The sequence below is a fragment of the Gallus gallus genome, chromosome 20 (genome assembly GCF_016699485.2).
Source record: "Gallus gallus isolate bGalGal1 chromosome 20, bGalGal1.mat.broiler.GRCg7b, whole genome shotgun sequence".
NCBI classification, from domain to species: Eukaryota; Metazoa; Chordata; class Aves; order Galliformes; family Phasianidae; genus Gallus; species Gallus gallus.
In genome coordinates, this window is record NC_052551.1 from 909,314 (window position 1) to 934,391 (window position 25,078).

General features: G+C 46.2%; 1 protein-coding gene across 1 annotated transcript; it reads left to right on the forward strand.

Moving 5' to 3' along the window:
- The first annotated feature begins 1,432 nt into the window (after positions 1-1,432).
- Positions 1,433-23,316, forward strand: PIGU (phosphatidylinositol glycan anchor biosynthesis class U). Its single transcript, XM_417310.8, has 12 exons — positions 1,433-1,590; positions 4,569-4,633; positions 5,893-5,952; positions 6,916-6,978; positions 8,276-8,385; positions 10,055-10,155; positions 12,126-12,223; positions 14,287-14,441; positions 14,897-15,040; positions 16,314-16,438; positions 18,371-18,513; positions 21,476-23,316. The coding sequence occupies exons 1-12, from the start codon at positions 1,461-1,463 to the stop codon at positions 21,587-21,589; spliced, it is 1,308 nt and encodes a 435-aa protein (XP_417310.2). The 5' UTR covers positions 1,433-1,460; the 3' UTR covers positions 21,590-23,316.
- The last annotated feature ends 1,762 nt before the right edge of the window (positions 23,317-25,078 follow it).

A 25,078-nucleotide genomic window follows, 5' to 3' on the forward strand; every position in this document is an offset into this window, starting at 1 on the left:
CTCCTCATTGGCCAATCCCTTCCCCTTACTCTTAACCAGCCCATGCCTCTCCTGTATTTTTCCACATGTATGGGCAACCAGCCCACTTCTTATATCTCATTAATCCTTCCATCAGCAATTACATATCCACTGTACCTCTTCCCCTACACCTTTCTTGAGGATCCATCTATAAAAAAACACTTCCACTTTGCCAAGGGGTACATCCTCTAAGTAAGCTCTCACTTCAGTTCGGTATTCTATCAGGTCCAGGCAGTTATGCTCTATATATGACTTATTCTTTTCACCCTTCCATGGGAAGGTTGGTGGATTCAAGCATGATTCCCCCCAGGTAACGACAAATCACTTTTTGCCATCCATATGCACCCCCAATCCCCATCTGATTCATATTCTAGCCAGAATACATGCTGCCCTAAAATAAGTTCCTTCATCCAAACAAAAAACACAATAATGAATCATTTTTCTTTTATCTTTTCCCCAGGTCACTGGATTTTCCTCCCAGTGTCTCCGCATCCTTCCCAAGGGCTATCCAGGGGAACATTTTCTGGGGCTTTTCTTCCTCTCTCCCGAGGCCCAGTATTATTACTTCCCATAACTCCCCAGACTTCTCTTTCCACCCAAGCCTAACGCCTCACCCTTCCCAGGCCATGCCCCTCACAGGGTAACGGAATCACAGCTCCAGGCTCCCCACTCTCTTCATACGCAGTACATCTCAATCATGCTCATACAAGAGCCTCCCTCAAGCCCCCCAGCTAACAGCGCACAGCCCGCTCTCCTTATCTTGCTCCATGCAGGCACACCTGACCAGAAAGATGCAACAGCTTCTATTTCCTACTGCCCAGCACAACTTCTCGTTTCCTCATGGCCGAGCACTCCCGGTCTTACAGCCCATCCCACACTTCTGACTTATTACACATCCTGCCCCTGGTTACCGTTTCCCTCTGCTCCTTTTAGCTTTTCCCTGTTAGGTACGCGGGGATCACTTCTCACACTTAACCCCCCCTCTGCCTGCCGTTCATCCCACAGAACTGATCCGCTCCAATACATTTCCCGATGTTACTCAAGAACGCAGACCTTCTGTTCTTTAAGCTCGGCCACGAGCCGCAACTTGTCGGCATTATGAGTCCTCAGGTACATCTCCTCGGTCGCACGAGCTTCATTCTGGTGTCGTTATGCAAAAACAACATTCCCTTTCCACAGCTCCGGCCGGTGAAGGACTGCCCGGTTTGGCGGCACCAGGACGGCACCCCCGCCAGCGCCCGCCGCCCAGCAGCACGAGGCCTCCACTCTCCGCGCAGCCCGGCCCAGGGCTCGCCGTAGTTCCCAAGCGCTGTCGGGAGCGGCGGCGGCGCGGGGCCTTCTGGGAAACGTAGTCTGCTCGGCCGGGCCGCCGCATTGCCGCCTCGTTCTCCGGCGCCGCCCGAGAACTACAGCCGGCGGCGGGCCGGCGTCTGCCCGCGAGGATGGCGGCTCCCTTGGTGCTGGTGGTCCTGGCGGCCGTGACGGTGCGGGCCGCGCTGTATCGCTCCAGCCTTGCCGCTTTCATCGCCGAGCGGGTTGAGGTGGCGTCGCCGCTGAACGCCTGGAAGCGAGGTGAGGCCCCGCGCCGGGCTCCGCGGGCGGCTGAACGGGCCGAGGCCGGCGGGCGCCTCCCGGGAAGCGGGGCCCGGAGCCTCGAGCGGGGCTGGGGCGATTCTCTTTGGGGGGGTGGGGGGAGAGACCGTCAGCAGCTGTAACTGAGTCGCTTCCATTGCGCTATGACTGCGTGGGCACCTTGTCGTGCCGTGAACCGGTCTGTTCTGGCATTGCTGCTCGGTGTTCCATTTTCCGTGTTCACTCGTGGCCTCACGTTGTTACCAACACCGGATCCAAATCCTGTCCAAAGACCGAGCTGCGATGTAACCAGGGCTTTTCTGTGACATGCATCATCATGGCATCTGAGCCCGTTGCAAAGCATAAAGACTGCCCTATGGGAAGATAATGTCCAGGTACCGTGCAGGTGAAATTACCTACAGGTTTGGGACAGAATACAGTGGCACAGCGTAGTAAAAGTCAAAAAGCATGAATGCATTTGGTGTTCTGTAAAGCACTTCATAGGTTCAAAACACAGCTCCACAGACTGCCCTTGCAGCAATGGATCCCTCCTAAATCCGACCTTAGAGCGTCAGGCTGTGCCTCCAGCCAGCAGGGAGCCCTGTCTGAGGGGTCTGGGCTGAAGGATAGCTTCAGGGCAGAAATGAAATATGCTTCTTGAGCATACTGCTGATCCAAAAGCCTCTTGTTGCTTCTTGTAGTCTGTTTCATTTCTCCGTCTGGTTTTATTCATCTGAGGCCTCTACATATAATGAGGCAGCGTAGTTCAAATTGCACTTTATGTGAAGCTTCTCAGGTAGCTAGTTAGCGTCCCCTGGGAATCCACTGTTGAGGGTCCAGGTGCCCACCAGAGCTGGGTGCCTCTCAAGAACCACCTTTGAAAAACACAGGAGCGGGCAATCCCACTGTGTGACAAGTCAAGCAGGTGGGGCAGAGAGCTGCCTGGCTGAGTGGGGAACTCCTGGAACAGTGCAGGAAGAGAAAGTACGCAACCTCTGGAAAAAAGTTTGGCTTCACAGGGAGAATACAGTGCTGCAGTTCACATCTACAGAGAGAAAATGAGGAAAAACAAAGCTCAGCTTGAGTTGATGTTGGCCAGTGTGGTGTCAGACAACAGAAAGGCTCTTTTATGTTTGTCCACAGCAAGAGAAGATCTAAAGAAAGCACCAGAATGATGATACTTGATGAAGACGGTCACTTAATGAGTAGGCATAGGGAAAAGGTGGAGGCGTTTAATGCTGTGGAAACAGTGGCTTTCCATCTGTGATGACTAAAAGGGTGCACTTGTATTAGCAGAATGTTCACAAGTCTGTGGGGCCCACCAGTAGTGAGCCCAGAGTGCTGAGGGAGGTCAGGGATGTTACCATGGGACTCTTCCCTACAATTTACCAAAGATACTGGGAGTGTGGGGACTGTGGCCAAAGGCAGCCAACACCACAGCTATCCACCAGAAGGACACAAGGGAAGAGCAAGGACTCTCTAGACCTGTCAGTCCAGGGAGAAGTGATGGAAAAGGCTGTCCTGGGGGATACTGAAGAACAAAGCTGATATCAGGCACAGTCTGCAGGCACTCATGAAGGGGAAGTCCTGCCTTGGTGATTTGGTCTCCTTCCATGACAAGGTCACCTATTTGGTGGATGAAGGGAAGGCAGTGGATGCAGTTTCTCTGGATTTCAGTGAGGCCTTTGTTGTTGTCCATCATGGCATCCTTCAACAGATTGTCCAACTGTATGACAAATGGGTCTGTGCTGCACTGGGTGATGAACTGGCTCTGTGGTAAAGCTTTGAGGGCCATCAGCAATGGGGCTGCATCTGCCTGTGGCTGGTCACTAGTGCTGTCCCCAGGGCCCAGCTTTAGGGTCAGTCTTGTTCAAACAGTTCTGTCAGTGACCTGGGTGCTGGAGTGGAGTGCATCCTCAGCAGGGCTGCTGATGGCACTGAACTGGGAAGTGCTGTGGACACCCTGGAGGGACAAGAAGCCTCGCAGGGGATGTGGCTAGGTGAGAGCATCGGGCAGTCGCCAGCAGCATGATGTTTGGCAAAGGGAAATGCTAGGCTGTGCAGCGGGGACAGAGCAATGAGGACACTGGCATGACCTGGGAGCCAGTGGCTGGAGCAGCTCAGCAGGAAGGGGCTCGGGGCACTGGTGGCAGCAGGTGCAGCGGGAGCCAGCAGTGTGCCTTGTTCTCTATTTCCCATCAACAAGCTAAGTTACCACATCTTGGGAACCAGGTCCTCAATGTGCCTAGTGGCTGTTCGGGTCAACAGACATTTTCTTAATGACAGCCCCCCTTCTTCCCTTCCCCAGCTCCTGTCACTGTGTGTGGCATCCCACAATGTGCGATATCCCTTCAGTTGAGGTCAGTGCCCCAGTGATGCCCACTCCCCACCTTTTGACCACTCCCAGCCTGCTGGCTCTGGGAGCTGCGGAGTTGATGCTGTGCCAGTGCTGCTCGAGAAGAGCAAAATGCTGTATCAGCACTGTTCTAGTGGTAAGTGCAGAGCGCGGTGCTGCATGGCTGCTGGGGGCAGTGAACCCCTCTCTGCCAGGCCCAGCACGAGGGATCAGGCTGTTGGACTCAATGATAACTGTAGGTCTCTTCTACCTGAACTCTTTTGCTCTTCCAAGTTTTCAGTCAGAATTATTTCTCCAGTGTAGATACTGCGTGTCACATAATAGGTGACTTATAATCAGTAAATACATGTGATTTATAAATACAAATAACTGCAAAATATTTCATCTATAACATCTCGAGTTGTCTGAAACAAATAGCAGGACTGCATAGCAGAAGTTAGAAAGCAATCAATTCTAGCTCATGGTTGCTTGTGTGAGATTCTGTGTCTCCCGTTCAGACGGTGATTCAGTGTGAGATTTTTATGAGCATAGTTGTTCTGAAAACTATAGTTTCATTGCCACCGGATTTTTTTTCTCTTCCAGCATTGCAGGATTCTAATGCAGATTTTTTTTCATGTTTCAGTTGTCGAAGGATTAGCTCTGCTGGATTTAGGGGTCTCACCATATTCTGGAGCTATTTTTCATGAGGTTGGTACGCATGCTTTGTTTTAAACACGATATTCCAGCAGCACTTTTCTTAGTCTTATTGCATGTGGACTGGGAAAGGTTTGTGGACTTATCTTGTCCCAAAGATTTCAGAAAATGTGGAGTTGTTTCTATGCAAGAGTTCCACGCAGTGAGCAGCACAGTGAGGAAATGCAGCTCATAGTCCTCAGAACAACTAGTTGAGAGCAGATGATAGACTCTGTGGTACTTGTGGTGTTCAAGGAGAGTCCAGAATAGGGGAAATCTCTAAGAAATAAAATGCTTTGTTCACATCCACATTTCGTGTGAGTAGAGGCAGGAGCAGGGAGAGACAGTGCTGCTGGCAGTTGAATGCAGTTCTGCTGAATAGCAGCATCTTGGGTTTGAGCACAGTCATGCAGCGTGTTTATTCCTCATTTTGGAAAGCACGTTGTTCCTCCAGAGGCTTTTGTGCCCTTGAATGGCCTTATTGATACGAACGTACATTTATACGTAGTGTCACCTAGGTGTGTCTCACACTTTGGGTGTCTCTGAATATTTGTTTCTTTTCAATAAATTCTTCCTGAAACAATTTTCTCCCAGACCGTGAAGTATTTACAAATGCTTAGTTATACCATCACTTTATGTTAAAAGTATTTTAAAAGAAATATGTTTTCTCACAGTGAAGACTGAATTTTACACCTTGTGAATGTAATACCTCCAGATTAAGCTTTTCTGTCAAAGGAATAATTCAGAAACCTGCTCCTCCACTTACTCTGGGACTGCAGGGGTATGAGAATAACTGGACCACTGCTTTGTTTTCATGTGGTTTCTTTTTACTCTATAAATAACTTGCCTAACCAACAGGCTGAGCAGGGTGACCAGCTGTGTAGGAAATGCTTTCAAAAGACATGCAAACAACCTGAAAAAAAGAGATTCTCTAGGAAAAAAAAAAAAACATTTTTTGTGCTTTTCTTTTCATAGTTCTGTTATAGCTCTACCACCGTGCTGGTAGAATGGAAAGGTTGGAGTAGAATATAATTTTCCAAGTTGACGTATCTTTTATAAAATGTACTGAGAACTTTGCAAAGAAAAAGAATCAGTAGATTGTGGTTTGATTATCACTTTACTCCAAAGTAACAGTGTGGGGGAAGAGGCTAAGGAAGGTTACCTTTTGCAGTCTCTCACAGTGCTATTGCCTTTTTCTCCATGAATTTCTGGTTGGTTTGTCCAAATGGAAGTGTGCACTATTTGACATAGATTTCTCTTCTGCTCTCTCTTAGACTCCACTGATAATATATCTCTTTCACTTCCTGATTGAATATGCTGAATTGGTCTTCATGGTGAGTGCTCCTGGAAAGTTCCTTTTGAAAGGTCCCATTCTGTGAAATGCTGAGCATGACTTTCCTTTTACTCCTGCAAGAATCAGGGACTTTCAGGCTCCCTGTAGTCCAAATTCCTACTGACCTCACAGTTTGATTATAAAGGCAACTTTGCATGTACAAACCCAAGTTCAGGCTTTTCCCTTGCTCTACACTACAAATTATTTTTATTTATTTATTTTGTTTGTTTGTTTTGTTTGTTAGTTCTTGGCTAGTTAAATATCCCCTCGGTGGGACAGGACAGGATGTTGACATTAGGTTTCAGATTTCAAAGTTTACCTCTTACAGGTCAGTCCCTGTGTTGCCATGTTTCTCATTAAAACCTACTGCCAAACTCCAGGGCTGTAAAGAGAACACAAATGGCTCATTAATCCAAATGTCCCTTGTTGTAAGCTAATCTGTGAGTTCTGTGTAATTCAGAAGGACAGAAATCATATAGCTGGCTGCACATATACCACCTGGTGGAGTCTCTCCCCAGCTCCCCGCTGGCAGGTCTCTGACAGAGGTAGCAGCCATCTGGGTTGTGCTTATACCAATTCTTCAGTACCGCTGCCTGTGAGGTGTGGGACAGCTCAAGGCCCTGTTGTTGTTGTGCTGGATTAAAGGCAGGTGGATGCCCAGCTAGGCAATACCGTAGTGTCACCCATGCTCTGATAATGCCAGTGAATTCTCTATTATTATTCCTGCAGTTTCTTTCCTGTTAATTCCCCATTCTCTTGTTCTGCAATTATTAATGTATTTGATACATCACATGGCTTCAGTGTTCATTGGTGGTGTGTGAATACAGTGTACAGATCAGCAAGCTCCTTGGTGTTTTTAAAGCTTGTTTATCCATTAATCATGTCAGATCAGAGCCCTTACTCAAGTTTGCAGTAGTGTCCAATATGTTTTTCTCCATTCACTTGTTTTACTTTGCTTTTTTAGATTACTGATATACTAACAGCTGTCGCCCTTTACTTGGCCATCCAGGACTACAACAAAGTTGTGGTAAGCTGACTTGCCAGTATTGCTGGTCCTTTTCTCCAAACAAGTACAGATATCTTGTGCCAGAGAGAACTTGCACTGAGCAGATTTACTTACTTAGCAGTAAATCTGAGCACATCCATTTGATAAAAAATCTCACAGGAACTGAATGTGGTAAACCAGCTGAAGTACTTTAAATTCTCTTGTGTGCATATTATAGGGTGAAGTAAATTAGTGTCCATAGCTATTGCACAGTACGTGAATGATGATTGCTGCAGTACTGATTCTTTAATCTAAAAGGAATTAAAATAATTTAAAAATTCCTCAGAATACAATATCCAAAGAAATGCAGATCTCTCCGGGGTCGTGATACCTAAATGGGGTGTGAGAATGTAAAACCTGTACGGAAAACTCACCTTTGGTTGTTGCGCAGCAGTTTGAAGTATGCAGAATTTAATTGCTGAACTATTGATTTGTCAAGACTTGGCAGTCCCCTTTCCAACCTCTGCCACAATCTTCCAGATATTTTGTAGCTAGAAAATGTAAGGTTTTATCCTGAACTTGCCTTCAGGATAAAACATGGCTTGTGTTTGCACTCGTCATGAGTTAATAGACAGACTGGAGAAATGTAAAGGAAGGACCAAATTTTTGAAGGATGCTGAGGAAACATACGTCATTCTACAGAGCAAGATGAAAGTTCAGTACCAAACATGACTTGTTCACTTAGTTATTTTTCTATTTTTCTCTTAGATATTTTGGGGGATAAATGATTTCTCCCAGCTTTTTCTTATTGTGTAAGCAGTGCTGTACTCCCTGTGGTCCTATAGGGGCAGTGGTAGAGCACTAACATGAACAGGGAGGCTGCAATTTCCACAACACTGTGTGGTCTCCCATCCAGCTTGGTGCCTGTTCTTTGTCCTCTGAGGTTGAGAAGAAATAACACGATAGAACTGCTGACGTGTAAAAATCCCATGTGAGTTATTTCACTTGCTCAGAATTTATTGCCAGTATCCCTCTCCTTTTGTCTCACCATGACATAACTCAGTAAGCTCATAATACAGATTTCTCCTTTGTCTCCATCAAGAGCATCAAAAGACAAGGTATATTAAAGGGAGAGGTTTGGGACAAAAAAAGGAGGTTTGACATAGAGATATCTATCTTTGAAATAATGAGGATGGCTTAGTTCTGTGTCTTGGTTTCTCTGGGGCTTGTGTGTTGAACACTGAGTTTACAAAGTCATCTATGTTCAGTAGTAATGGAAGTCCTGGGTAATAAGAAACTTTCATCACCTGACAGTCTTTGGTCATTCTCCCTTGTTCAGTTCAAAAAGCAAAAGCTCCTAATAGAGCTGGATAAATATGCACCAGATGTGGCTGAGCTCATCCGAACACCAATGGAAATGCACTACATCCCCCTCAAGGTAGCACTCGTGTAAGTATTGTTTCTTTCTGATTGCAGTGGGCTGCTTTGATTCTTCTGCTCTCCTTGGATATTTTTTTCCAATTCAGGACTTCCATGTTTTCTGAAGGCTTTTTTTTCCTCATAAATTCTTGCATTTCCTATTCCACATAAAATTTCCAAATACTTGATTTTAAAGTGAATGCTTTCCTAAACGTATGGTGCCAACAAATAGATTTACTCAGTCCACTCAACAGTGTGAGGTCAGGAATTTGGTGTGAAGAACCTCGTGTCTCCATAGGTGACATTCCCATTTATTTTGTCAGCACACTAATATAATCAGAGCTGATTCTATGCCAAATATCTCAGTTGTCTTTTCAGTCAGGAGAGTTTGGGTGCACTCAAACAAAATGTTTTCTAATATTTCAAGTTGCATTTCCCAGAATTGTATATAATATTCAAAGATATTCCAGGTTGTCAGTTTAGTAATACCATGTCTTGGTGTTCCTCTGTATTTTAAATGTATTCTGATCTCAGAAAGCTTCAATTAAAATACATAATATACAAGCAAGATATATAATGTAATATAAAAGACTTTTTTTTCATTAGGGCTTAGACCTAAGTAAATCACTGTCTTAACTGTCAGAGACAGTTTTCCATAAGAAAAGTTATTTTTTCTTATATGAATGTTGTAAAATTTTCCAGGATGAGGAAGGTAGAGTTTTGCCTTTCACGTTTCTAAACCACAGACTGCTCTGTATTTGTCCATGACATTGGTGCACATTCTCACAGGAAAGCTGTCGTTAAATAGCATCTCTTGCTGTGGCCTGTCTGTCTCTGGGAACACAGGGAAAAAGCAGCCTAGCACTCAGAGAGGTAGGAGTAAGGTTTATGTAAGAGAGCAATTAGGAAGGCATCAGCCTTGTCTGTTTACTAATGTAACTGATGTAGTTGTTACCAAGGGGAGCATCCCCTTATCATGCTTATTCTATTGCTGAGCCTTCCAAGCATGTTTCTGGGCTTTGAACCTAGCTAATGGAGATCATTGTAAACCGGTCCCAGAGGAAGCTGGCATCCTTAAAGTGCAACTGCATTCTGGAAGGTAAAGGCATTCAGGGCTTGCTGTCTTTCTGTATCTGCAGTTAAAATGGGCCAGATTTCACTGTTGGCAGCTTTTGTGCTCTAGTTATGCCACGATGAGCCTATGTGATTGCTTTGCCAGAGTAGGAGTGCATGGGTGCAATCAGTTACAGGGAAACTCCGTGGTCACCCGCCAGAAGAATTTGTGTCTGTCTTGCACTCTTCTTCCTTCTGTTAATTCCTCAGAGCCAGTAACTGTGAGAAGCAGAAAGTTTCAGACCCAGTGGTTCTGGGTCTGGCTGGATAAATGCACAGTGTTTCTGAAAAGCAAGGAGTGTTTTGGTGATCATTTTGTAAGACAGAATTTGGCAGTTTAGAAATCTTCCCATCTCCTTTTTTTCCTGTGTGCCCTTTGTGGCCATTGTGCCTCAGGCTGCACTGCAAAGATCTGGGTTTTGCTCCAGATAGAACCACCTGTTTGTCTGAGTTGGTGATGAGAGGAATCCATAGCATGTAAATAAGCAAAAAGAAATTGCAAACTGCATCTGGTTTTTGTTTGAATATCTCTTTAATTACCTCCTTTGAATGATGTGAATGTAACTTGGGCTTTGTCCCTTTTCAGCTATCTGTTAAACCCCTACACTGTGATGTCTTGTGTGGCGAAGTCCACCTGTGCCATCAGCAATACTGTCATTGCATTCTTCATTTTGGCTACAATACGAGGTAACGCAATAAACAAAAAGGGTTTATTTATGTCTTTCTGTAAAGATGAGAAAAGCAGTGGAAATAACATCAATGTAGAACTTTACAGAAATGATTACTACAGATATGTGAGTGGGACACGTCAGGTCCTGTTGGGAGCAGTGTCTCAGTTCTACCTGAAACCACGAGAGCCCAAGGGACTATAAGTCAAAGCTTTCCTTCATCCCGGTGTAACTGGGATTTCTCCTCTAAAAGCCTACCCCATTTCCTGGATGACTTCACATGGTTTTCTGTTTATGAAGAAATCTGTCTGTACATAGGAGCATGGAATGCTCTGCTACTCTTTCTTCTGTGTGTGAATATGCACCTACAGCATGCACACCATGAGCTTTTATTTGAAAACCTGCAACTGCTTGGCTTCTACTTGCAATTGTAACCTTGGTTTGAAATCAGCTAACTGAGCTTTGGGGAGGCAGAAACAGCAACCAAAGACTCATGGTAGCCCCATAGAATAGATTATGGCAGAATGGCTCTTTCATTTTGTACGAGCGTGTTAAGTGAGGCTTCTGCTTCTTTTGTGAACCCTTCAGTGCTGAAATATTTTAGCATATGTGATTTGTACTAGGCACGTAAGTTTTAGGAGTACATTAGGGTCACGTGAAAGGTGGATCTGATCTCTTTTGTGGTCTCCAGAAGTGCCCAGAACCAGACATCATAGAGGAAACTGCTAGGTTGTCCTTAGGAGTATTTCCAGAAGAAAGATTTCCCCCAGTTATTCAGTCATTGAGGCAGGAGCGGTTTCCATTTAGAAGCATTTGCAGAAGTGAATGTGCAGGATCCACTTAGTTAACCTGATTTTTAGTTCACTAATACTGTAGGACAAATAGTTGTGTCATACACAGACCTGTAGTTGCTGTCGCCTGTGTTTTCTCCATCAGTGGGAGTGTGGCAGCCTCTAGTGTTTAAGCTGGGCAAAAGGAGAATGTCAGTTTATGACCGATTCTTTAGATGTATGCAGAATTTAACAATTACATACTGAGTTTAATAAAAAATAATTTAAAAATATCAGTTGGGTGGTTTGTGCCTAGAAAGCTAGAACTGTAGAGCGAAGGCAATTCATTGCTGGGTGATGCTATACTTTTGCAAAGTGGAAGCAGAGAAAAGCTTACTGAGTGTCTGATGTCAGTGAGTGGACACAGGCTGACAATTAGCCCAACACACTGAGTCCAGGTTCTTGTTTTCCAGGCTACATTTTACAGATAACTTTCATAAAGTGTTCCAAGGTGGAAAGCTATAACCAAGCTACTGCACTGGGTGCTTGTATTTTTTATTGTGTACCCGGGGCCTTTTGGACTTGGTTTCTGGCGTTGACAGTTGGGCAGTGAGCACATTCAGCAGTCAGCTCCACCTGTCACACCTCAAGGAAACCTTTCTTGGTAAAGACACTGCTAGTTTTAAGACCACTTGGGAAACCTGTGCCAATTCTTTCTGTGTCTCTGTGTGTTCCGGTATCTGTAAAATAGGGCCAGTGTCCCTTCATTCCTTCAGCTGCAGACTTTCATTGCACTCTTTCACAGAGCTTTTTTGAGGTCCCTGACACATTCTGGTGATGAGGGCATCCAGCATGCTCAGTGGCACACACCAGAGAGCTGTTTCTTGCAGATATGACTTCAGTGAATGCATTCCCATAAACAGCAGCCAGCATGACCTAAATATAGACTTATATATAGACTGAGTTACATGAATCTCTTTCTATGTGTGAATTATAGGAGATAGAAACCAGTCACTGGTTCCTACTCGTACACATCATTGTTCAAAATGCAGATAAAAGTCCGCTCTCCAGCACACATTCTGCTAGCCTTCATGAGGTGTTCTGATATTTATAAGCCATTGCAGAGGGTTATGCATTTCTTCCCATTTGGATTTCCTATCTGCAAAATTTTTTAATGTTAAATATCCCTTACAAATAAACTTTTTTTTTCTCTTTGTAGGTAGTGCCTTCCTCAGTGCTGTGTTCCTGGCCTTAGCAACATACCAGTCACTCTACCCCATCACGTTGTTTGCTCCAGCACTCCTGTACCTTCTGCAGGTAGATGATTTCTAACTGTTGATCTCTGTTGTCTTACTGTAGGTGTGTAGCTGCAGTTCTTTGTGTTGGGAGGAGAGCCTTAGTAAAAGTAACTCTCTCTTCACACCACTGAGAGTTTAAAGCCTTAATGGGGATGCCTGTGTGTAGAGAAAAGGAAGTGGAAAGTAGTCTACAGATTGCCTGTAGCTTGCCTGAAATATATGCTGCTCTCTGTGTAATGTGAATAGCAACAAGGATTTTAGGCCTGGAGAGTTTCCTTTGACATGGCTCACTGCATTTGAATGAAGAGTTGTGTGTTCAAAAAACTCAAACTCATAAATTTATCACTTAAGGCAAAAGACGTGCTTGTACAAGCAGCTGGTTGTCCTTGTGCGTTCTTCCTCCCTGTTAAAAGGGCTGAGGGTGAACTCCCACAGGGCTGAACTTGGTCACTTATGGGTGCACAGCAGCTCAACAGACACTGCTCCAGGCATAGCCACTCCAGCAGGAGACTGCTGGGCACATGTGCAGGCATGGGCAGGGTTTAAAGCTGAGGCAGTTGTTAGCTAGCCAGTGGATCATCTAACTAGTTTGCCTGCATGCTTCCCCCAGTCTCTCTCTCTCTAAACAATGAGTTAACAGAGAGTCAGAATTAATGAACACTGATAATTTGCTGGTCTGATCCTGATGTGGGGTCAAGGAGACTAACTACTAGCAGAGGACTTTCACCTCACATTCACATATCACTTGGTGATCATTTTGATGATTTTTGCCACCTGGAAGTCCTGCTGTTAAGTTAGTACCAGTCTTGGTACTTGAATTTTTTTAGCTAATCTTTACGGGTTCATCACAACCTGTTCTCGAGTCTCTGAGCTTCAGAAAGGGATGGAGGGTCAATTCTTGTCCATTCTCTTTCCCTGACAATCTCTTACTTTTTTTAGGAATTTGATTTTTGCTACTCTTTGCAAGACGAGAATTTCAGCAGAGCCAACGTTGCTTTTCATGTCAGTTAATTTTCAGGGGCATTTATTTTAAATGTTGCTGCCATTTTTTCTAAATTTAGTGTGAGCTATGTTTCCTCATGGCAATAGAGAAGTACAAGTGTTGTGTCTGCAAGCAGCAACAAGTGCTTTGTTATTTGAATGAGTGATTTATGACTGACTTTAAAGGGGGATGTTTTGTGAATTCTTTGTACAGAGTTAAATTGCTTCTCTCCAACACTTTCCAATCTGTCCTGCCAAAAATCCTTGGTAAATTTTCTTAGATTGTTCTGGCAAATTGTGTTAAATGCACTCTAACTGAGGAAACAGAGCATGCTTTCCACAGAGCCCGTGCCAGTTAGAGTTGGCCAGCGCATCTCCTGCCAGTGCAAACCTCAGTGCCAAATGGAAAAGCGACATCACTGCCTTGGGCCTGGAGAAAGCTGAGCAGTTCCCAAGGCGTTTGCCCCTGTGTATATGCTTGTCTTTATAAATGCAGTTGCGACCTTAGACCTTTTGGAGTGAGATACAGGTGTGTCACGTTGTGTGCCAAGGGCTTGTTGCTGACCTTTCAGGGTATGTGGCAGTGGCAGGACTGTAGCAGTTGTCTTCAAGGAACAACCTTTTACAGTGGCTCTGTTGTGCTTAGGAACCCATCAGCTCTCCTCTTTCCCTAATTTCAGCAGAACTTGAGTGCAGACCATATGATAAGGAGCTGACATCACAGGACAGTTGGTCATGGAGCACGCCTCTTGGTCACCTCAGTCGATGAAGGTTCATGGAGGAGAAAGCAGGCAGCAGTACCATATTGTAAACATGTAAAATCAGTTGTAGCTATGAGAGAGTGCATGAATTGAACGCCTGAGACTTGACTCATTTGTGGTACTGTAAGCAGAAACTGCCAGCTTAGCAATTCCAAGCACAGTTCTAGAAATGGGACTTAATTGGAGAGCAGATTGTGCTTGAAAGCTGTTCATCTCAGTGCAGCGGTGCCAGTGTTTGATGCTTTCTTCCATCAGTTTCAAATGATGTTTTGAACTCTTGGGCTTTCTTGTTGCTTTCCAACTGATGAGGAATATCTGCCTCCTTGTGTTTTGTTTGCAGCGTCAGTTCATACCAATAAAACCGAAAAGTAAAAGCTTCTGGCTCTTCACCATGCAGTATGCAGCCTTGTACCTGTGCAGCCTGGTGGTGGTCATCTGCCTCTCTTTCTTCCTCCTCAACTCATGGGATTTTATCCCATCTGTTTACGGGTTTATGTAAGTATAAGAATTCTTACTACTTTTATTTTGTTCCACACTCATGTCCTGCTCCCTGCCCTAAAGAATATGTGATCTGTGGTTTTACTGGCAACACAACTATGTGTGGAAAAGACCTGCCATTAGCCAGATTCTGATAATTAAGCAACAGCAAGATTGGAGAAGACAAGAGATGTTTTCCACTGGGTAGATAGGAAATGGAATTCATTGTTGAGCTACTGTAGTTGTAAAATTTTCATCTCTGGAGTAATGTCTGCTCAGAAGTGGTTTAAGTCCTGCTGGGGCACAGGAAAGGGTTAATCCCTTTTGTCTTCAAATTTTCACCTCTTTGGTTTCTTTTCCACAGCATTAAAGTACAGGTCCTCCTTTCAGTACCACCTAACACTGAATTAATGCTACAGAAGCAGTTATATGGAGAACAGCCAATTACAAATTATGTTTCTTTTCAATTTCAGCCTTTCCGTTCCAGATCTGACACCCAATATTGGCCTTTTCTGGTACTTCTTTGCAGAGATGTTTGAACACTTTAGTCTTTTCTTTGTATGTGTGTTTCAAATCAATGTGTTCTTCTACACCATTCCCCTGGCAGTAAAGCTAAAGTAAGTATGTTTCTTCATTAGCTTTCTAATTCCCACAGTTGTGCAGTGGCTGTAAGGCTTGCATTGTAGTCTGAATCTATGAGCATGAAAAGGGTTTTTTTTAATTTTTCCTCATTTTCCAAAGTTTCACTCTTTCCCTCTTTTCCCCCAAAATATTAAACTTGTGATGGAATGGAATGGGAAAATACCTCTTGTTAAGCCATGTATCAACAGGAGTGGTTGTGCTCATTAAACTTCATCTAGAATAGTGCCTCTAGTTTTCAGCTTCTCACTGGAATAAAAACTGTTGACAAGCTTGAGCAAGTCCAGTGAAGGACCACAAAGATGGTCAGTAGGCTGGAGGCCAGAGAGGAACTGAGTGACAGAGCTTCTTTAGTCTGCAGAATAAAAGTCTTAGGGGTGCTTGATAGCAGCCTTTCAATAACTACGAGGTTTCTGAAAAGATAGAATCTTTTGCTGAGGTGCACAATAGAAGACAACAGTCATGAACTGAAAGAAGGGAGATTTCAGCTGGATATAAGGAAAACAGTTATCACTTTGGCAGCAGTCACTGATTGGAAGACGGACCTGTGGCTTGGAAATCCTCCTTGGAGGTTTTCTAAGTCTCACTAGACAAAGCCCTAAGCAGTCTAGCCTGAATTCAGCATTGACCTTGCTCTGAGGAGCAGGTTGGACTAAAAAACACAGTCCTCTTTCTCACCTGGGCTGTGGCTGAGAAACCTACTACTGCTGTACCCTTGTGCAGCATTGGAAAGCCTCATTGCTGTCTTAGTACTCTGCGCTTAGATTTGGAGGTGGAAATACCATTTTCCTGCAAGATATTTCTTAAACCACATCAGGTGTCTGTGGAGACAGTAGTCACTCCTGCCCCTGCTGGAACCCCATCCTGCTCCTTATGTGTTTGGATAGTTAGAAGTAGCCCATGGTCACAGGCAGTAACACTTACATGACTTGCTCTTGCAAACTCAGCGTAAGAAAATGCCTGCATACAGCCTGGAATCAAGATGTTTGGAATGCTGTAGGGGAGCTGGGGGGGAGGGGGCTGCATTTTCTAACAGCCTTCTGCAGCTGAGAAAATGTGCATCCTCTTGTGCTGTTTCCCTGCAGAGCAACTCAGTCTGTCCCACCAAGCACTGAGAGGCTTGGTTGCAGAGAACAGAGTAACAGAGTCTTTAGAGCCTGACTCACAGTATTTTTGTGCCCTTGCTGATCTTTATTTCCATTCCAGTGAACCTAATGCATCCTCTTTAACCCTTTTGTCTTTCTGTTCCAGGGAACACCCTGTGTTCTTCATGTTTGTCCAGCTCGCAATCATTTCTATCTTCAAGTCCTACCCCACGGTGGGAGATGTTGCACTGTATATGGCCTTCCTCCCAGTCTGGAGCCACCTTTACAGGTGTAAGTTCTTTGTGTTTGATTGTTCTCCTCTGGAATGGGAAGGCATCTGTCCAGTAACTGCCACCACTAACCCAAATCCAAACCTCTAGGCTCTTGTAGCCTCCTTGGACTCTGTGGAGGAAACCTTGATTGCTGGTGATAAATTCTCTAACTTATGTTTGGGATTAGGGTTGAAAGAAGTCACAGAGGGAATTTTCACTTATACATTACCTACTCCTTCTCTCTAAGTTGTTCTGAATTAAGATATTTTTGTAAGAACCTTTTACAGTCCTGTAGAAAGGATGTGACTTGTGTAAAGTACATTCATGCTGCCCAACTAAGGGTATGTAATTTTAGTGCTGCTCCTGCAACTGATGAGTCCCCTTACAGTCCCACACTTTGCAGCAGTTCTTTGGTTTGCATCTGCTTGTTTGCTTAAAGCGAAAGTAACTGAATTACTTCAGTTGAATTTGTCCTTTTTTTTTTTTTAAATGTTTCATGAGAAACCTCTTTATTTCTGTAAGTCACCAGAGAGCTACCTGATGATTTTCAAACTCTGACTGTAGAACCTGCTACAAGCCTGCCAAGTGTAGTTCTTCTGGAAGCACTGTGTTTTCCTGGTGTTGCTTGCCAAAGTCAACTTAAATAAATAGCTTTCACCAGTGCTGAAAGCTATTTGTTTCACCACCATCAGTCTGCCCTGGGCTTTTACTATAGCCTTCTCTAACCAGGGTCAGGTTGGTAAGGCAGCCAGTCTGCCTGGTGGCAGGAGACATAATCAGGAGTCAAGAGACCCCAGTAGTTTGGATATGTTGGGTGTTATGCTCGTCCTCTGAAGCATCAGTAGTAGGGAGTAAGTGGAGCATTGTCTGACTTGGAGACCATCCGCTCCATTGGTTTCAGACTAATGAAAACTAAGGCCAAAGCAGCTGTAATAAATAAGGGCAGGAAGCCCCAGGCTAGCTCTGAGCATGTTGCAGCCATAAGAGGTGGCACACTTCTGGGAAATCCTAATTCAGTTTAAGTGAGCTGCATGTTCCAAGCATATAGAAGAAGGGGAATATGAGTGTGGGAGGGATAGTCACCTGTCACGTGCTCCCATCCCACAGTGAGTGAATAGAACTATGGAACAAGAAGTTCAAAAAGATAGATGTGAACAGCTTTGGGTGTGGCAGTGCTCATCGACTGTCAGATAGCTCCCTTCAGCTGCAGAATGATCGGGATTCTTTTTGCTAACTTCAGGGATGTTTGCTGCGCTATAGCCAAGCACAGCAAGACAATTGCCAGGGTAAACTATACAGAAAACAAAATCTCTTCTGGCTTAGTACTTCCTGGCTCTTTTAGACAAAGTCGTGCTTGCTTGTTGGCCATTTGATGCATACATCCTCATGCAGGCTAATGGATTCTGGCCACACTTTCACCTCCCAAGGGCTTCTAAGCCCTATATGAATGTTCTCCTTAATGGTGCTTTAATTTCCTTACCATCTCCTGAGACAGTATGTCTTTTTCCTGTGGTCCATGGGTTCGCTTTTTCTGTAGGAGGTCAGCTTGACGAGGCTAGGGAATGGCATGCTCTGTTTTCTGAATCTTGATGCTGGTGGAAAGACCCTTCTCCAAGCTACTGGATGCTGTCTGTAGTGTAGACATGAAAAAAGCAGAAGTCCTCAGTGGAAGAGTTGATCTTTGGAAGTGCAGAACCTAGAAGGAAAGAGCTACAAATGAAGCAAGTCAAGCAAAGGCAGAATTGTTTATTTTTAAGAGAAGATACACTGGATGTCTTATAAAAGCTTCCCAGGGAATTGTCCAAACTGTAAAAGTTTTGACTGTTGGAGAGAAGTGTGTGTTGGCAAATGCCTTTCCTCACCACAGATAGCTGAAATGCCCTTGCTTGTTGTATGAGCACGGCAGTTCAATAATGCATAATGTTAACAGCTTTTTTTTTTTCTTTTGCAGTCCTTCGAAACATCTTTATCCTGTCATGTATGCTCATTGCCTGCTCCCTGCTGTTCCCTGTTCTGTGGCATCTCTGGATTTTTGCAGGAAGTGCCAATTCCAATTTTTATTACGCCATCACGTTGACTTTCAACATAGGGCAGGTTAGTAGAACGAGGGAAACCACTGAATAATTCTGCAGGATGTGCCTGCTCTTTGCAGCCCTCATAATCCTGCATAGCAGCTTCCTGCTTCTCACTGTTCTGGCTGAAATCTGCCTACTCCTCAACTTCTGGCACACTAATGGGAGAGAATCCATGTGGTATTTAAACTACAGCTTAACAATCCAACTTACGCTGCAAGTTACACATCCAATGCTTGATAGCAAAGGAAAAGCATTTCAGTATGGTAGGGCAAATAGCACTTGTGATGAAGAAAGAGGAAAAGGGAAAATGGAAAATTGTATGGCACAACAGGAGTGGAACCCCACAACAGACAAATGAGAACTGCTCAAACACTGGGGCACGGCACCAGTTTTTCACCTCACCCTCACTGGGCTTTGGGCATATGCAGGGCCTTGGTCATGGCAGGGCTTGCTTTCCCTGCTTTTCTCAGGGCTGTGCCCTTCTAGTTGTGTGACTTCCACTGGCCCCAGGAAAAACAGCTTAGCAGTCCTGGAGGATGAGGTCTGATATATTCAGTTGCTACGACCTTTTCTAAGTAAGTCCTTCCTCTTTTTTGCTAGTTGTTATGGGCTGCAGATACTCCCCACGTTCTGGAACACTTTCACGTATGGATGAAGAGAATGTTCACTTCATTTTAAAGCTGACTTTTCATGTTTGTCTGTGTCTCTTATGTCTTCTAAAACTAAAGGAGCAGTTTTGCCAGAGGCTGAAAATCCCCCAACCCTTTGATAAGTGGGAGTGAACAGTACTGTAAAACCTTCTGTTCTGTAAAAGCAAAAAGAGTGAGTGGAGCGAGAACAGAGATCATAGAAACACGGAATGGCCTGGGTTGAAAAGGACTATAATGTTCGTCTAGTTCCAACCCCACTGCTGTGGGCAGGGTTGCCAACCACCAGACCAGGCTGCCCAGACCCACACCCAGCCTGGCAGATGGAGATGGAGAAGCTAATAAGAAGGGCTCTTAGGAAACTGTAGTGGTTCATTAGCTCTCTAACCGTATGTCTTGCTGAGGAGTGAAAGGAATGGTAAAACTTCCATGACATTTGACCTAAAAGGATTATATTTCCTACCTGAGAAAATCATAGCAGGTCCTGCAAGGTCTTGTGCTTTGTGTCAGTGCAGACAGAGCAAAAGTCTCTCTCCTGGTTTCCTTGTGAGAAAGAACTACTCTTCATCCCTGCCAACCTCAGCTTCTTCTTTTCATATTAAGACAGCTGCAGAACTATTGAAAACAAAATCAACTGTATTAATAGGGCATGTCATGTAGTCAGTCATAGTGTAAAGCAGAACGAACAGACAAAATAAACGCTGCTGTTCACCCTCTTCTGTGGGCACCTCTGCCCTTCTCTCTCTGTTCTCCTTCCAGCTTCCTTGTCTGAGCCCAGCAGCGTGCAGCCCTTTTCTCTCTCCCTTGGATTTCACTCCATCCTCCATATCCTCCCTTTCTGTCTTCCTCCATCCTCTTAGCACTGCAGCATACTTCAGGTGAAGCTCTCCCCAATGTGAGTTCCCCAGGTGTATCATCCTAAAGCAATGTGCTAATGGCATCTAGACACTGAAAAGGTTTCTCTCTCTGGTTATGTGATGCTGTTTTCAGGTGGAGAGGAAGGGTTGCACTATAGGAGACTGAATGACAAATGGCATTACTGACGCATCAGGTCACTTAGAATCATAAAATCCTAAAGGTTGGAAAAGACCTCTAAGATAATCTAGCCCAGTGTGAACCCATCCCAGCCATGCCCACTAAGCCATGTCCCGCAGTGCCACATATACCCTTTTCTAGTAAACCTCCTGGGACAGCGATTTCACCACCTCCCTGGGCAGCCTGTTCCAATGTCTGACCACTCTTTCTGAATAAATTCTTCCTACTATCCAACCTGGCCCTCCCCTGGTGCACCTAAGGCCATTACTTCTTATCCCATCACACGTTACCTGAGAGCAGGGGCTGACTCTCTTCTTGCTACAACCTCTCCCCTGAGCCTCCTCTTCTCCAGACTGAACAATCCCAGTTCCCTCAGCTTCTCCCCATAACACTTTTGCTCCATACCTCTCACAGCTTTACTGCCCTTCTCTGGACACTCTCCAGGTTTTTCTTGTAGTGAAGGGCCCAACAATGAGCACTGTACTTGAGGTGTGGCCCTGCCAGAGCTGAGTACAGAGGATCAATCGCCTGCTGCTCCTGCTGGCTGCACTATTTCTGACACAAGCCAGGATGCTGTTGGCCTCCTTGGCCACCTGGGCACGCTGCTGGCTCATGTTCAGCCAGCTGGCAGTGACTACATGCAGGATTGTCTGCCCCACAGAGAGGACAGCAGAGGAGCAGAAAGTGATGGAGCTGCTCTTACCTAATGATGCTCCTGGATATTGTTCCGTGAAGCCATAGCCTTGACCTTTCAGCTCTTCCCTTCAGCACTTAGCCTGGTGTAGATCATTTGTCTATTAAAACTTCTGTTTGCTGAGGCTAACCTCTGAAGCTGTGGTATTTCTGCTGCTGCCTGGAAGATTCTTACTCTTTCTGAGTAGAAATGGCAACAGAAAGACAACCACAATTAAAAAGTACTTAATTGCAGTCTGCAGCAGGGGACTTGGAGCATTTGGGTTGAGTTGCATGACAGTATTTGCATGGAAGAAGTCCTGTGGGTGACGCTTAGGGACAGTCTGTAAAGCGCCAGCACAGATGGACCTGCTTTTGTCATACATTTGGGACAGTTTATGAAACTACTGTCTCTGTAGATGAGGTGTCTGTGAGAGCACACTGGTAGCAAAATAATTAGATAAATTTAAGTCTCCCTTGGTTGTCTGCAGTAAGGCAGTGGCCAAGGAGTGTTCACAGAATCACAGAGCCTCGTGATGAACAGCCTAGGAACTTCTAAAACCCCTGTGTCACAAACACGTCCCCATTTGTCACATACTGATGTGTCTGATCATCTCACTTCTGCAGATCCTGCTGATCTCGGATTACTTCTATGCCTTCCTCCGGCGGGAGTACTACCTCACTCATGGACTCCATTTAACGAGGCAAGATGGGACAGAGGCCATGCTTGTTTTGAAGTAAGGGTTGAATCCACCGTTTCTTGGGCCATGGACTACTCTAAGGAACATGTGAAGCTCGGTGTATATGGGGTGGGTGGGGAAGGTTTCCTGGATGAGGTCTGGCTTCGGGGATGTTACCTACTGAAAGAATGGGCTGAGGTTCTTCTGGGAGTACGCTCTGCAGCAGTGGACTCAGTGGAGGCTGAGAGCTGCAAGAGCTGCAAGTATAACCTTCACTGGAGAATCTCCCTTCTTCCTTCAGCTGTGCTTTTCACTGAGACCTCAGCCATCAACTCTGGGCAGTCCAGCAGGAACTGGAGCAAGCATTTGAGCTGAAAACAGGGCTCAATCTCTGGCCCAGAAACTGCTCAGACCATTAACTGTTTACTTTATGTCACTGCTTCTCGAAAATGTTTGCTTCTCCTGGAAATTCCCCTTTCACAGCTTTTAGTGGTAATGCTCCTGTTTGCCATGCGATGTCTGGGTATGTGGTGCCAAAGGCCTGCCTGCTGTTGTGGGTTCTGGAAAAACCATGTGCTCAGACACAGCGGCAGTTTTTGAAGCAAGTAGGTGAGCAAGGATGGATGAACTGTTGGAAGGAGGAGCTGCTGCTGTGAGAGCTCTTGGCGCTCACACCGCTACTGAGTACTGGAAAGCAGGAGCAGGGTGGGTAGTGTGTAACTGTTCTATCCCTTTATGAATAGATGCTCCCTTGTGAGGAGCTGCACAGAACCACAACAGGGTCTCAGAGGAAGAAGCACTACTGTGCAGACAGTCTCCTACTGCTCCAGTGTGGGCAGTGGGTGACTGCTCTGTCCTGTTGAGTGGGTGCTTCCCTGTGAGGAGCTGCACAGAAACATGACAGGGTCTCAGAAGAAGAAACATTACTGTGCAGGTAATCTCCTGCTGCTCCTTGTTTCTGTATGTTAACAAAGCTTGGCAATGCAGGGCTTGCAGTACACTGTTGTGATAGCTTGGGGCAGCAGCACAGACATGAAACGAGCAAACTGCCTGCCTGGGCTGGGGACCAGGAGGCGTCAAAATCTCCCCACAGACCAAATTCAGAAGGTGCCTTGGACTCCACTGTTGTGGAGTTGTTGGGCTCCAAGTGTTTCACAGCAGCTTAACAACACAGGATGGTCACTCTGCAGTGTTACTCTCTTGCACATACAGCGATGGCACCTTGTTGCTGTGCGTGGAGGGCTCCATAACGTGCTGTCCCTCAGCTCCCCTGCTGCTTTCCCTATCTGTGTTCAGACCTTTTCTTCAGAGCTTCTGCTGCTGCTGACCCCATGAATGTGACCCACCAAGGGAATCCACGGGGCTCTGCTGGTTGCGTGTGGCACTGGGAGTCATTAACCACAGTGTTGAAAGCCTTCTGCAGTGCTGGGGCAGGGAGTGGCTGCTGCTCCCCACTTGTCCCAGGAAAAAAGTGGAAGAGCTGGTGATTTGTCAGCATGGAAACAGAACCGTCTGGCCCAGAGCTGCAGAGAGACCGGCATGCCCAGACCCTCCCTAGGCAGTTTTATGAACAAATCTTTTTTTTTTTTTCTTTTTTTTTTTCTTTTTTAACAGTTAAAACTTTTGCCTTACTGCACTGCTGTTAGCGCTTTTGCCAGGGGGTGTTACTGTGAGTCCAGCTCAGCCCACCCCATGCTGCAGCCCTGGGCCGGGGGTCACGCAGGCAGGGCTGCTTCAGGCTACCCTGTGTGGCATGGCAAAGAGCACAATAAACTGTGCGAGTTTTAAGTGTCTCTTGTGTGCTCTGTGTTGGGACAGGAGTGGAGGGAGGAGCACAGTCCATCACCTGGCATTCAGGGTGCGACCTGTGCTGTGGGAGAATCCCAGGGTTCGTTTTACTTTTGTTCAGGGAGAGGAAAGTGCAGGGCACATTGCCACTGCACTTTAAAGGAGGAAAAGTAGTCCCAGGCTGAGGGGCTAGGCTGAGGGTCAGGGCTAGGGTTAGTTAGAAAGTGACTAGTGGGCTCTGAGCAGCACCAAAGGGCAAACAGGAATGTAAGATGTGGCTACTGAGAAATAGCTGGAGGGCACTGGGAACACCACAGCTGCAGATAGGTCTGCCCGGAAGATGCTCACAGCTCAGCTCAGGAAGCAGTCAGCACCCAAAGGAGGGCACTCCCTGAGGCATCACCGTAGGAAGGTGTGGGACTGCCAGCACGAAACTGGGCTGACTCTGGTGTGCTGGGGCTGTGGAGAGGAGAGACTGAGGTAATTGCAAGTGTGTCTTCCACGCAGCACCCATTTTGCAGTTTGCTCCTTCCCCAAAATAGAAAATAAGTTGCTTATCAGGAGGGAGGCGGTGCTGACAGTGGTGACAGGAGGTGACGGGGCAGCAGCTGAGGGCTGCAGGCAGCAGCTGAGCCTTGTGGCTGTGCCCAGGGCCCTGCCGCCGGGCTGGCTCCTGCTGGGTCTCCTGGGGGGCGGCTCCCAAATTCGCGTACAAAAGCAGCCCAGAGCAGTGGTAATGGTGTACAGGAGGGCACACGGTGCGTGAAACATGCTGAGTACCCTCGCCCCTAAACAGAAGGTCATGCAAATGCTTGGTGGAGCTTCGGTATACGTTTACGGCCTTTGGCAGAAAGGAAAACTGTGGCAACTCATTCTGAAAGAGTCATGAAAGATTTTACTCCTTTAAGGTCTTTTTTCTTAGAATTAAAGGGAGGCTCCTCATGTGGATGATCTCTCACAGCTGGCACTTGCACATCTCCATGGCAGGATGGGATCCTGCAGCACTGAGCCCAGTAGGTGCCCACACCATACATGCCGGTGTTACCACGGAACCTGGGCAGGAGATGGGGCCGGAGACAAGAACAGAGACAGGATGGCCACCCTATGGGAGCAGGCAGAGACTGGATGCCCAGTCCTGAGCTTTAATGATGCTCCTGGTACAGGGTGCCAGATGAGCCTGCTGGGGCCGCCAGGCCCCTCTGACCTCCACAGCTCCCTGACGGCGGCTCAGTGCCAGCCATGCCAAGCACTGGGACACTCAGCTGGGACTCCTGCTGACAGAGCCTGGTGGGGTCAGTGGGTGCCGAGTGGGCAGCCGGGACCCATGGGTCTGCAGTGGGTAAGGAAACAAACCCTGAAATCCCCCCATAAAGTGCTGTGGGACCAGGCACTGTGCAGCTAGGCAGAAAGAAACCATCGTGCCGTCCTGCTACCATGCAGGGTGCTGCCTTGCGCCTTCAACTACCGTGGCTGATATTTGCATGAATGGAAAGTCCTTCCACAGCACAGGCTCACCTGGTGCTGGCTGTTTGGGAGCATGGGTACTGGAACAGCAGCAGGTTGAGGACACCACGGGTTCACTGCAGTCCCTCACTGTTCTGCAGTAGCCCCAGGCCAGGGCAGGGACACCACAGTCCAGTGTTTCCCTTTTCCTGCAGCCATCAAGTCCAGCTCTCATGGAGCACCAGTTCTCCCAGCTGCCCATCCACTGAGTGCAGCCCAAGGCCGTGCATCCCACAGCAGGGCAGAGTGCCCTGTGCCA

Excerpts from the sequence above, each read along its gene's own strand:
- PIGU (XM_417310.8), top strand. The coding sequence starts at position 1,461 with ATGGCGGCTCCCTTGGTGCTGGTGGTCCTGGCGGCCGTGACGGTGCGG. Across the intron at positions 4,634-5,892 it reads CTGGAGCTATTTTTCATGAG|ACTCCACTGATAATATATCT; the intron begins GTTGGTACGCAT and ends GCTCTCTCTTAG. Across the intron at positions 6,979-8,275 it reads AGGACTACAACAAAGTTGTG|TTCAAAAAGCAAAAGCTCCT; the intron begins GTAAGCTGACTT and ends TCCCTTGTTCAG.